Source organism: Molothrus aeneus, chromosome 19 (assembly GCF_037042795.1).
Source record: "Molothrus aeneus isolate 106 chromosome 19, BPBGC_Maene_1.0, whole genome shotgun sequence".
NCBI lineage: Eukaryota > Metazoa > Chordata > Aves > Passeriformes > Icteridae > Molothrus > Molothrus aeneus.
In genome coordinates this window covers 9616532-9628163 of record NC_089664.1, presented here as the reverse complement: position 1 = coordinate 9628163, position 11632 = coordinate 9616532, and the positions used below count along the sequence as shown (strand labels likewise).

At 47.9% G+C, this 11632-nt stretch overlaps 1 protein-coding gene across 1 annotated transcript; it reads left to right on the top strand.

Annotated features, from left to right (window-relative positions):
* Positions 1–1530: 1530 nt before the first annotated feature.
* STOM (stomatin) lies at positions 1531–11613 on the top strand. The gene is made up of 8 exons (XM_066562697.1): positions 1531–1689; positions 4944–5047; positions 5871–5943; positions 6845–6927; positions 8646–8849; positions 9344–9478; positions 9924–10104; positions 10995–11613. The coding sequence occupies exons 1-8, from the start codon at positions 1641–1643 to the stop codon at positions 11123–11125; spliced, it is 960 nt and encodes a 319-aa protein (XP_066418794.1). The 5' UTR covers positions 1531–1640; the 3' UTR covers positions 11126–11613.
* Positions 11614–11632: the final 19 nt, after the last annotated feature.

Sequence of the window (11632 nt, the reverse complement as noted above, 5' to 3'; positions counted from 1 at the left end):
GGTCAAATATCACATTGCATTTTAAGTTTCTTGCGTGGCATTTGCGAGCTGCCTGCAGGTGACAACTTGAGCATAGAACGATTATTTATCAGTTCTCATTTAGACAGCTCACAGGTTCTCCCTTCCTTTCACCTATGTGAAGAATTAGCCCCATGTGTTACATACAGAGCATAGTTAAACTCACAAAGTTGTAGACAGTAGGACAAAAAGGTTGTGGAATTACTAATATGAGAACAGCAGGTGTCAGCATGCATAAATGTATTAATAGCAAAGATATGAGTAAAGGTAATGGACAGAAGGACTTTCAAAAGGTCAGAGACAGATTTAGTCTTTAGGTTCACGTACTGCTCATCTGGATCAGTCTGAAATCAACTGGCACAAGCATGGCAGGAGGAGCTCACAGCAGCAATAGGAAAAGTGTGCAAGAGGGGTCTTACCCTCACTGGAGAAAGTGTTGGTCATTCTCCAGGGTTGTTCTTGTCACTTGGAGACATCGAGAACCACGAGTACATTTAGCATTCAGCTCCACTCCTACCTCTGCCTCAACCAATTGTGCTACCAAACCAAAAGTTTTGCTCATCAGGAACATAATGGACAGCAAGATTCAGGCTGTCCATTTAGGCTCTTCCAAGGAAGAGTTTAACAAAGAATAACATCAACACTGAAAATAAAAGTATTTTAATAGTCTAATACCATTTTTGTTCATAGGCTGCAATGTGTTTTATGATGAAGAAGCAATTGCCCTCTCTCAGTACGCAGTGTAACATGACAGATGCATGTTTGCACGTGCCCACTAATTACCAATATCCCATAGAGAAATAAAGGTTAAAGAATAGCCAGTAATTGTTAATGGACTTCATAACTCACACTAATATTGAATTCGACTTTGGAACTCTTGTCAGGTTTAACAATCTGGTATGCAATGCCTGTGTGTGTGATGTACTTTTGCACAGACTTTGTCTCTGTGGATGGACCTTGGAAAGCAGCAGAAATTGTTACTCTGGCCACTTCCAAAAGGGATGAAAGATCCCAACTCTCCACGTGAGAGTGAGAGAACGTGGAGAAGAAAAGTAATAAAACCTCACAGAACATTAAACGACGCACGAGGCCGGGGCAGCTGGAACTTTCCTCGCTGCTCCCCTCAGGAGGGGATGCCCGGGGCTCACTCACCTCAGGCGATGGCTGCCCGCCGGCCCGGCCGCTCCCTCCGTGCCTTCTCCTTCGGTCCTCCCTGCCTTCCCCTTCGGTCCTCTCTGCCTTTTCCTTCGGTCCTCATGCCTTCCCTGCCCTGCCTGCAGCCCTGGGCCGCCCTGCAGCCGCTTCCCCTCCGCTGTCCCGGGCCGGGCGCGGCGGCGGGCGGGGGTCGCTCCATGGCCGCTCCCTCACGCCCTCAGCGCCAGCGGCGCCCCCTGGCGGCGGGGGCGGGCGCGCGCGGCCCCACCCGGAGCGCGCGGCCGGGCCGGGGCGGGGCGGGCGCGTGGCGGCTGCGCTGAGGCGGCGCTGAGGGAGCCGCGGCGGGACGGCGGCGGCGGTGCTGAGGCGCTGGGAGCGGTGGCGGTGGTGACAGCGGGGCAGCGCACAGGCGGCTCGGAGGGGACGCGGGACTGACGCCGAGGCGGCTCTGAGGGGACTCGGGGACCATGTCAGACGAGGAAGCGGGGTACGCGGCCAAGCCCCGGCGGCCTGCAGGTAACGGCCGCAGGGGGAGCGGGCAGGAGCTGTCCCCAAACGGCCCCGCAGCGGCCGATCCTCGCGGGGCGCCTTCGTGTCTCTCTCTCTCTCTCTCCGCTTTTTTGTTTCGGTTTTAATTATTGCTTCATTTAGTCGAGGAGGAAAGTTTGAAGATGCTTCACCGAAGTTAAGCCCGCGGGAGGAGCGAGGAGCGGTTGTGCTTCGCTTCCCGGGCAGTCTCCGCTTCCCTGAGCCCCGGCGTCACTGGCGGCCCCGGAGCGACCCCAGCCCCGGCTAACGGGGGCTGCTGAACCGGTTACCCGGCTAACGGGGCATGCTGAGCCCCCAGCCCCGGCTAACGGGGGCTGCTGAACCGGTTACCCGGCTAACGGGGCGTGCGGAGCCCCCAGCCCCGGCTAACGGGGCGTGCGGAGCCCCCAGCCTTGGATAACGGGGACTGATGAGCCCCAGCTATCGGAGGATGCTGAGCCTCAGCACCGGTTAACGGGGGATGCTGAGCCCTAGCCCCAGTTAACGAGGGATGCTGAGCCCCCAGCCCGGGCTAACGAGGGATGCTGAGCCCCAGCCCCGGTTAACGGGGGATGCTGAGCCCCCAGCCCCGGTTAACGAGGGATGCTGAGCCGCAGCCCCGGTTAACGAGGGATGCTGAGCCGCAGCCCCGGTTAACGAGGGATGCTGAGCCGCAGCCCCGGTTAACGGGGGATGCTGAGCCCCCAGCCCCGGCTAACGGGGCACTGACCCCGCTGCCCCTTCGGGTACCGTGGCCGCAGGTGGTGATTCCCTTCCCGGCAGGTCCTCGCCCCGCTCCGTGCCGGAGCAGCACCAGGAGCTGCCCCGGTGGCACAGGTCGGGCGGGTTTCTGTGGTGTGTGGTTTCCTTTCCTGTGCTGTAACTCGGGTCACTGAGGGGGAAACTACGGAAATGATGACAGAGTCAACAGAAGTAATCTCTGGGACGCTGCACCAGGAAAGGAGAACAAGGAGAACTGAAAGATTGTTTTTTCACACTACTGTGGCTTTTCACCACAGCCAAATCCTGTCTAGGTGTGACTGGAGGAAGTGGTAGAATTCCTCAGGTGGGGCAATGAGTTGCACTGAATTTTTACTTCTTGGTATCGTTATTGACGTGGGATTTGTCCTTTCAGTTAGGAGGTGTTAGGTGTGTGACATGGGCCAGGACATTTTGGAGAAGATGCACTGAGATAGCCCAACTGGCAATTTCACTCCCTGGAAGCTGGAATGTTTTCCTGTTACTTCCATTGTTCAGAAACAGGCAACAGAAAAGTCCTGATTTATTTTATGCTTTCCTTGTTTGCAGCCAGAGAAGGAATGAAATGTATTTATAAGAAAGCTTTGTGTACAAAGCCTTTGGCTGGGTAATTTGAGCTGTACAAATAACTGTGGATCTCTTTGGCCCTGGTGCCCAGTGGCACATCCTGGCTCTGGTATCTTTGGAGAGGATCTCCATTTCAGTGTAACTATCTTAGTTATTAATACCTCACCACGGTCACATCGGTGTCAATCTTGTCTCTGCAAGCCTTTCCTGAACACACTGCTGAGGTGGTTTCTCCTGCAGCTCTCATGTGATCACAATAAAATATGGAGTAAGTGGCATGAGACGTAGTTTTGGTTATTGGATGTCAAAATTTTGGGGTTTTCCCATCTGAAATGCTCTGTGAAGCATCTGTGAAGACACGTAATTCACTTTGGAATTGGCGTTTTGTTTTCATCAGGGCACATTTTTGCTGTTTGACAGTGGTGTGCTTGTTTGGATTGTGGAGTCTTTGCAGAAGGAAATAAATCACAAATGAACCATGTGCCACACCTCAAGCTGTAACGAGAATTTTCCCCTTCCATCTTAGCCTCTAGCACTAAGTGTGTATTATAAATTCTTAATACAGTTTGATGGCCCAAGTGATAATTTCTTGCTAAAGTAATGGTAACTGTTCCAGTCAGCCTTAAAGGCATTGAAGGCTGATTCAATTAAGTTTTTGTTTTTATTTTTTTAATAGTCCTTCTCCTTGTGGTTTATTTCTCAAAAAGGTTGCTCAAGAATATTTGCATTTTTTTCTATTGCCTGCTTACACTTGCCCACCACAGCAGGCTATAAATCCAAGGTGGGGGCTTGCCTGCCTTTTAGCTCAGGGAAAATTCCAGTGGCAGGTTTAGGGGTACTGTCAGCCAGCACTTTGGGCAGGGTCATGCCCTTGTTTTCAGCCTGTGGGGCGGGCAGGGATGGGCATCACCTCCAGGAGCTGCAGAACCAGCTCATCCCACACATGCAAGGCATGGTTCTTGTATCTCATAGAGTTTTCCACCAGACAGCATCTCTCTCCCTTCTTGTATTGTGAAGAACAACACATTGGTGCTAAATAAAGCATCCTCTTTGCTCAATCTTGAAATTTGACATCGTTTGAGGTGTGACTTCTACATGAAATTCCAAATCTCCAGAGTAGGAGGGTGAAACCTGGGGATATCCCTGCTTGGCAGCAGGCTCCTGGCAGCCCGTTAGGAGTCTCAGCTGGCAGGATAAGAAACTTCTTGTAGCTCTGTGAATGCCTCCCAGGCCACATTTTGGCATGGCTTTAGCAGGGTAGCTTTTGAAACCACCAGCTCGTTATTTGATCCCAGAGTAACCTTCAGGTGTCTTCCATTGACAGAGGAATAAGGCATGAGGAGTTTCTGGCCAAGAAATTCTTTATGGAGGTTTTATTTCATGTCCAGCTAATCTTGCACCTCATTTTATCCAACTTCCCAGATCCACTGGGTGTGAGAATTGTGGTTTCCTTAGATGTGCACCCCTTCCAGCTGGAGCAGAACCCAGGTTCCAGCAATGCTGTCCCAGAGCTGGCAGGCTGGGGGCATTTGTGTTCTGCCCCTTACACGAGGTTCCTCTGACTTGTCAGAAAACAAAGGAACATGATCCCACTGCTGCCTGTGAGTCACTCTGCTACAAGAACTTGGGGGAGAGAAAGGCATTTGGGAATTGAAACTTCAGTGTTGGTACACTTCTGCAAAAATGCTGCTTGGACAGCATTCTGCCCTCAGCTGTCTTGTACAACTTAGAGACCGATGAAAATCAAAGCAGAATTTGGCTTTTAATTTGATTTCTGATCTAAACCTAATGCATTTGGCCAGAGGAGTAGTGCTAACAGTGACTTACTTCTAGGAACATTTAATATTAATATCCAATTTAGGCACTTTAATAGGCACTCTTGGTTTTAAAAAGTGACAATTTCTGCTCTTTTGTAGATGATACCAACTCTGGCCTCGGTTTTTGTGGATGGATCCTGGTGATGACCTCGATTTTTTTCACTGTTATTACATTTCCTATATCAGTATGGATGTGCATAAAGGTAAAACCGTTCACTGCTAAGGTGGATTAAAACTTTCAGCAATGCAGTGTGGCTGTTATTGTTCTCAATTGGATTCATTGAGAAAATAAACACAAATTAATCTAGTTCTGTTCGTTCTTGAGCTATAGCAGACCCCAGCACTGCAGTGCATTCAAACCAAAAATAAAAGTGGTATTATAATATTTGGTCAAAATAATTCCTGCATTGGTGTCTTCACTACATCTGCCCAGCTGTCATTAGAAAATAAGCTCATTTGAAGGATCAGAATAATTGCAAGAACCCATGACTACTCTTAGAGAACTGATTTTTTTTAAGGTATCTCCCTGTATATCACTCATGTAAATATGAAGTATGTAAATGGAAATCTGTAATTCTGTACAGGGATGTGGCTGCACGTGACACATTTGAAGACACAGTGTTATCTGTGATCACTCTGAGGTTGATGTTTGCAGTTTCCAGACAGGAGGAGTTATTTCCTCCTGGCTTGGCTGATGCGGCATCAGAATTGGAGCTGGAAAAATCCCTGCTGGGTCACAAATGCTGCACTTTGTTGTGTTGTTGCCAGGATATTCCTGATGGCTCTGCTGGTGCCTGAACCTGCCCAGGCGCCCTCCTGTTGAGAGTCTGAGGAATATTTCTTGTGGACTATTGTCCTGATTTTTTCCTTTTGCTCTTTGCTTTTTGACAATAAAGTTTTAGCTAAAATTCTCAAAAGCAGCCAGTAGAGAAGTGTGTATTAAATTTGAGACTCAAGCCTGTCCTAGCCTGGTGTGTACATAATTTGGAATCCATCAGGTGCATGACATCCACCAATCTGTTCCAGATTATCAAGGAATACGAGCGAGCCATCATCTTCCGCCTTGGACGCATCCTGAAAGGGGGAGCAAAGGGACCAGGTATGTCCTGGACAGCAATTTCCTCCAATTAGTCATCAGCAAAACAATCATGGTGTAGAGACATTGCAGTAAAGTGGCAAATGGATTTCTCAAGAATTCTGTAACTTCCAGTAAGAGGATGTGTTACAACAGGAATTTATGAGCCTCGTGGGTCTCTTCCAGCTCATAAAGTTCTGATTTGTACTCTGGATTGAGAAGGCAGCAAACTTAATTCTACCCAGCTCTCCTTTGTTAATGTATGATCTGCAGGCAGAATCAAAAGCACTAAATGTAAAGGGAGGAATAATGGCATCAAATGGGTTTTTTTTGAAAAAGAAGGTTGATGTATCAGTTAAACCCAATGAGTCTGAAAGCCTCAATATCCTTCAAAAGTAACAGAAGCCAGTGGAGTATTTGATAGTTTTGACAAGTTGTTAGAAACTCTGAGACCTGGAAGAATGTTATTTTCAGCTGTTGCTCCTGCTGCTCAAAGTGACAGCAAGGGGCAATGGCTTCTTCCTTCATTTTCACCCAGGCTTTGCAATGTTCCACATTGCTGGAAAGCTGAAGAATCTCACTGAGCCACCAGAGCAGAAGGCAGGAGATTGGTGCTTGCCAGAATTAGGCCCCACAAGTAACTATGTGGGGAACATTTTTAAAAGTAGTTGCTAATAGTTTTGGGGCTGTTTTATTTCCAAATGTTAAAAATCTCTAAGTGCTCCCCAGATAAATTGAAGTTTCTCAGCATGTATTTTGGAAAATCTTACCTTGGTTTGGAAGCCACTAACAAGTGTTGTGCTGCTGAGTTCCTCACAAAGATCTGCACAGCCACAACAGTTGGGTTTCACCTTATTGCAGTAACAAGTTTTGTCTGCTCTAATGATCCATTTTCACATCTTCTTGAATGGATTTTTTGGCACAGGTTTGTTTTTTGTCCTGCCTTGCACAGACAGCTTCATCAAAGTTGATATGAGAACCATCTCTTTTGATATCCCTCCTCAGGAGGTGAGTTTGCATTTGCCTTTGCATCTACTAAAGCCCTTGCAGAATTTTGTGCACTTTGCTTTTCCTTCTCCCCTCTCAGTATTGGGTAATGTGCAGTTTGAATACAGATTCTCTGTGCAGTGCAGTGTATTGTGAAGAATACATATATCCCTTGGAAATGTCATCCAGTAAGGGAAGAGCACTGAGAGAAAACAGATGATGCTCTGAGGACCAAATGAGAGAATTGAACACTGCCTGAGAGCTGGAATGGGAGGGGTTTGGAACGAAGGCTGCTGGGCTTCATACAACATCCCCTAATTGCCTCTGTGAAATCTGGAAGATTTCCAGGCACAGCAGGGATCTGTCCTGTGCCAATTTATCTACATGTATAAACTGGCTCAAGTAATGGGATGAAATTGGAATATACATCAAATGCTATTTATAGCAGCTGGGGGAATGAGTGGTCAGCTCCCTTTGTTGGGTTGGTGTGCACGTGGCTCCTGTGCCTTGCCCTGCACAGGAACATGATGAAGGTGCTGCCACTCATGGCAGGTCCTAAAGAACAAAAAAATTACTTTGATTTCTAGTCTGATTTGCCTTGGACATCCTAACTTTGTAGCAGAATGTCTCCAGAGCATTAAGCCAGCTGAACTCAGTGCTGCCAACTCAATGGATAACAAAAGAATAAAACCCAAGTGTCCCTCTAAAAATAAGCTAGTGAACAATTGTATCCTGATGGTTATAACTGTATCACTCATGTATCAGGTGCATTTTGAGACACAGAGATGCTCCCTTCAAGCTGTGTGCTGCATCTGTTTCCTGTCAGATCTGCTGTGGGCTTGTTGCTCATGGTTAGTTGTAGATTGAGACAAATGGCAGCTGTCCTGGTACACTCTAAAGGGTAATTGGGAGAAACCTAATCACTGGCAGGCAGAATGTGCTTGCAGCTGCTGATGTACCATTAGTGAGGCCATCAGTAATCCAGTTTTTCTTTTGGCTTGATTAAATTACGCTTATGGATTTAGGTTTGTTTGTGTTCCTTACGTAGAGGCAGAAATCAATTTTTATTTGTTCAACATGATTTCTGTGCATGCTACTCATTCTTTAGCTTTGTGTTAGAAAAGCCTGCTAAAAGAGGTCGTTTGGGAAGGGACAGGGCAGGTGAGTCTTGAAGGGAATTGTGTACCATGGAACAAGGTTCTCTGAGCTCCCCTGTGCAGTGCCACCCTCCTGTCCCAGGAGGTGCAGTTCTGCAGCACAGTCCCAGGGCCCTGCTGTCAGGCTGCCTCACACAGCCCTGGGGAAACCTCACTGAAAGACAGCCCAGGGACCTGCCTGGGTGTGATTCCTTGCCAGAATCACGGGTTAAACCTTCTCAGGTGAAGATGAATTTCAGAGTAAATAATTTCCGCCTTTTCTCTTTTTCCTGTCACTGATACGACTTGCAGATTCCTCTGTGATTTCGATGAAGTGGGTTAAAAATAACATTGAGGCAAAGTGAATGGAATGTGCTTTTCACTGAGAAGTTTCTAATCCCATATTTAGTCTCAGCTTTTCAGAGCTGTACTGGGAAGTTTGTGAACACTGGGGCACATTCCCATGCAGCATATGTGTATAAGGACTTTTGTGTTCAAGACAGTGGGAAACCAGGGCTTGGTGTAGTAAAACAAATACGTGATTGTCTTAATAATTAACCTGGTATTTATGGAATATTCTGTACTTTCCCCACTGCTTTTCAGATCCTGACCAAGGACTCGGTGACAATCAACGTGGATGGAGTGGTTTATTACAGGGTGCAGAACGCCACCCTGGCCGTGGCAAACGTCACCAACGCCGACTCAGCCACCCGGCTCCTGGCACAGACCACCCTGAGGAACGTCCTGGGCACCAAAAGCCTCTCTGAGATCCTCTCTGACCGTGAGGAAATTGCCCGCAGCATGCAGGTAGGAGCATCTTGGAGCACTGCATCACACAGCAGGTAAAGCAGCAATCCCATGGATCACTTAAAGGTGGGGATTTGTTTTATCTCTAAGTGATCAGTTGTGATTTGGAGCTGTAGGAAAAGCCCTGACAAGATCTCTTGGGAGGGCACTCTGTAAAATAAGAATGAGGGACTAAAGCACTAAGGGTCAGTGGGGTTAGCATGTGGGAATGAGGGATACAGGAGAGGATGGCTTCCCTGGATCCTTGTGTCAGTCCTTGAATGTGGGAGGAAACTGTGCCACAGAATTCCTTCAATACATTAATCAAGCTCTGGGAGTTTTTGTTACTTTAAAACAGTTGTGCTCTTTTAGCTGTCACATCATAGTACAAATACTAAAGCCCTGAAGGTCTGAGAATTTGAAGAGAATTCATTTGGTTTATTGGTCATTCTTCATATTTGGGCATTAGTTTGAGGCAGGTGTGTGGCTTCACTTACCTGTCCTGCCTTCTGTAGGTCACACTTGATGAGGCAACAGATGATTGGGGGATTAAGGTGGAACGTGTGGAGATCAAGGATGTGAAGTTACCTGTCCAGCTGCAGAGAGCCATGGCTGCAGAAGCAGAGGCTGCCCGGGAGGCAAGAGCCAAGGTAATGACATCAGCCTGGGGGCTGGATTTGGTTTTTCCCAAGTAAGAAATACACCATTCCCTCTCAAGCCCGTGTAGATACAGAAAGTACAGCTTGAGGGAGAAAGTAATTTCAGCTATCTGTGGGGAGTGCCTCTGCTTTTGAGAGGCAGTGCTGGAAGAAGCCCAAAAGCTTTTGAAGACAGAATAAATACTTGCATTGCATTCTCAAGACCTGATGCCAGCTTTTGTGATCCTGCATTCTGGGTGGGAGGATACCAGGCACTGGGGCCTGGAGAGCAAACAGGAGCAGCTTGTGACGGGTGGAAGCACGTGCCCAGGGCAGGTCATGAGCAGGGTGCCTGTGGTACCTGCCTAGGGCCGAGATCAGCCTGTGCATTCCCTGTTCCTCCTGTTTGGAGCTCAGTTTGAGGACTGAGCTCAGTCTGACCCGTTTGCCTCCGCAGGTGATCGCGGCCGAGGGGGAGATGAACGCGTCCAGGGCGCTGAAGGAGGCGTCCATGGTGATCACGGAGTCTCCTGCTGCTCTCCAGCTGCGCTACCTGCAGACCCTGACCACCATCGCTGCCGAGAAGAATTCCACCATCGTCTTCCCCCTGCCCATAAACATCCTGCAGGGCCTGCTAGGTGTGACGGAGTAGGGAGACTGGGAGGGGCGAGCTCGGGGTCAGCCCACGTTTGCAGCACTGAGTTCCCTGTGTATTGTAGCTTGTGGCAGTGTTAGCAAAGTGGGTTTGCTGAGGAACCTTTTTGTTTTACTGAGTGTGTTATAGAACTTGTATGTAATGTTTGTGAATGTGGACAATCACAATATCTGAAGTTGAAAGCCTCTCAGAAGGAGTACAAGCAGGTTGTGATCTTAAGTAAACTTTATCCATATTGTCCTGGATGGAACACCTCTAATCCAAAACCTCCTTTTCAAACAGAAGAGAAACCAGTTGTGGTAGAGGTGATCCAACATTTGGGATTATTCCTTCTACAAAACGGGTCTGTAGCCCTGCAAGGGAAGTAGAATACTGTCCTGGGGGCTCCTGAAAATCAGGCTTGTGTTCTCTAAACCAGTCCCCATTGATGAGAAACAGTTGTTAGTGAAACTTTCTGGCTTTCTGCCACCCAGGAATGGCACAAACATGCCGTAGTTATGGATACAACGTGCTTGTGGTCACTGATGGGCTGCCGTTGTTATTAGGCTGTGTCTGCATAGAGTTGCACTGCTTTAAAGCACTGAAAAGGCTCTACATCTGTTTCTCCTAAAAATATGTTTTAAAAACCAGAGTGCTGCATTTCATCCAGATCTACAACCATATTTCTCTAGGAAATGACACGTCTGTAACCAGCAGCAGGGACGAGTGGTGTTTAACAGAAGGCGCTGCACTGGTGCTTTACCTGTTGGTGCTGCTCTGTGCAGACCTGGAGTGGCTGTTGTGTCAATAAGGGCTTACATTTCAACCTCAAAGCAGCTGGGCCTCAGCTCACATAACCCAAGCTGTTGAACTTCCTGTTTTGTACCCCTGTAGAACGGATTAATAAGAGAAGAGATGGAGACAGCGTAGGGAAGACTAAGACTCGTCAGGCTGCCACCAGTATTGAGTCTGACATCCATAAAATCTGGGACGAGGCAGTGGAACTGAAATGCCAAGATCACTGATGTAAGTGCCCTTCTCCCACTGGCCAGCATAACTCCATAAGTAGTTTCTTATGCCCCTTCTGCTCCAATCAGCTCTGTATTTACAGGTGATTTAGGCCTGGGTACCTGTGCCTCGACACGCTGTGCCTTTGTCACTGGCAGGAGATGCCCAATTGCTGTTGTTTTTCTGCCTGTCTGCTGGGCAGGTTTTCCTCTGCATCACCAAAGCAATATACTCTGTGTTTGTCAAGGTGGCAGCTGATGTAAGCTGAGCTTAACTTCTGGCTGGGAGCAGGAGAAACAGTTAACAAAGCTGGAATAATTAGCATTGCTGTGCTCAGGCACTTGGAGTGGGAAGCAGAGCCACAGCACAGCTCCAGGTTAATCCTTGGGGAAGATGAGTCACCCTGTAACTCCCGCTGCTGCTGCAGGTGCCACCCCTGTGAATTCTTGTTGATAGCACAAGATGCTTTTTTGCTCTCATCCTGAATAAAAAAACATGCTGTTTACTAATGAGTGAGTTTCTGA

Coding starts and splice junctions, on each gene's coding strand:
- STOM (XM_066562697.1), top strand. CDS start 1,641: ATGTCAGACGAGGAAGCGGGGTACGCGGCCAAGCCCCGGCGGCCTGCA. Junction 5,944..6,844: donor AGGGGGAGCAAAGGGACCAG/GTATGTCCTGGA, acceptor TTTTTGGCACAG/GTTTGTTTTTTGTCCTGCCT. Junction 10,105..10,994: donor CATCCTGCAGGGCCTGCTAG/GTGTGACGGAGT, acceptor GTACCCCTGTAG/AACGGATTAATAAGAGAAGA.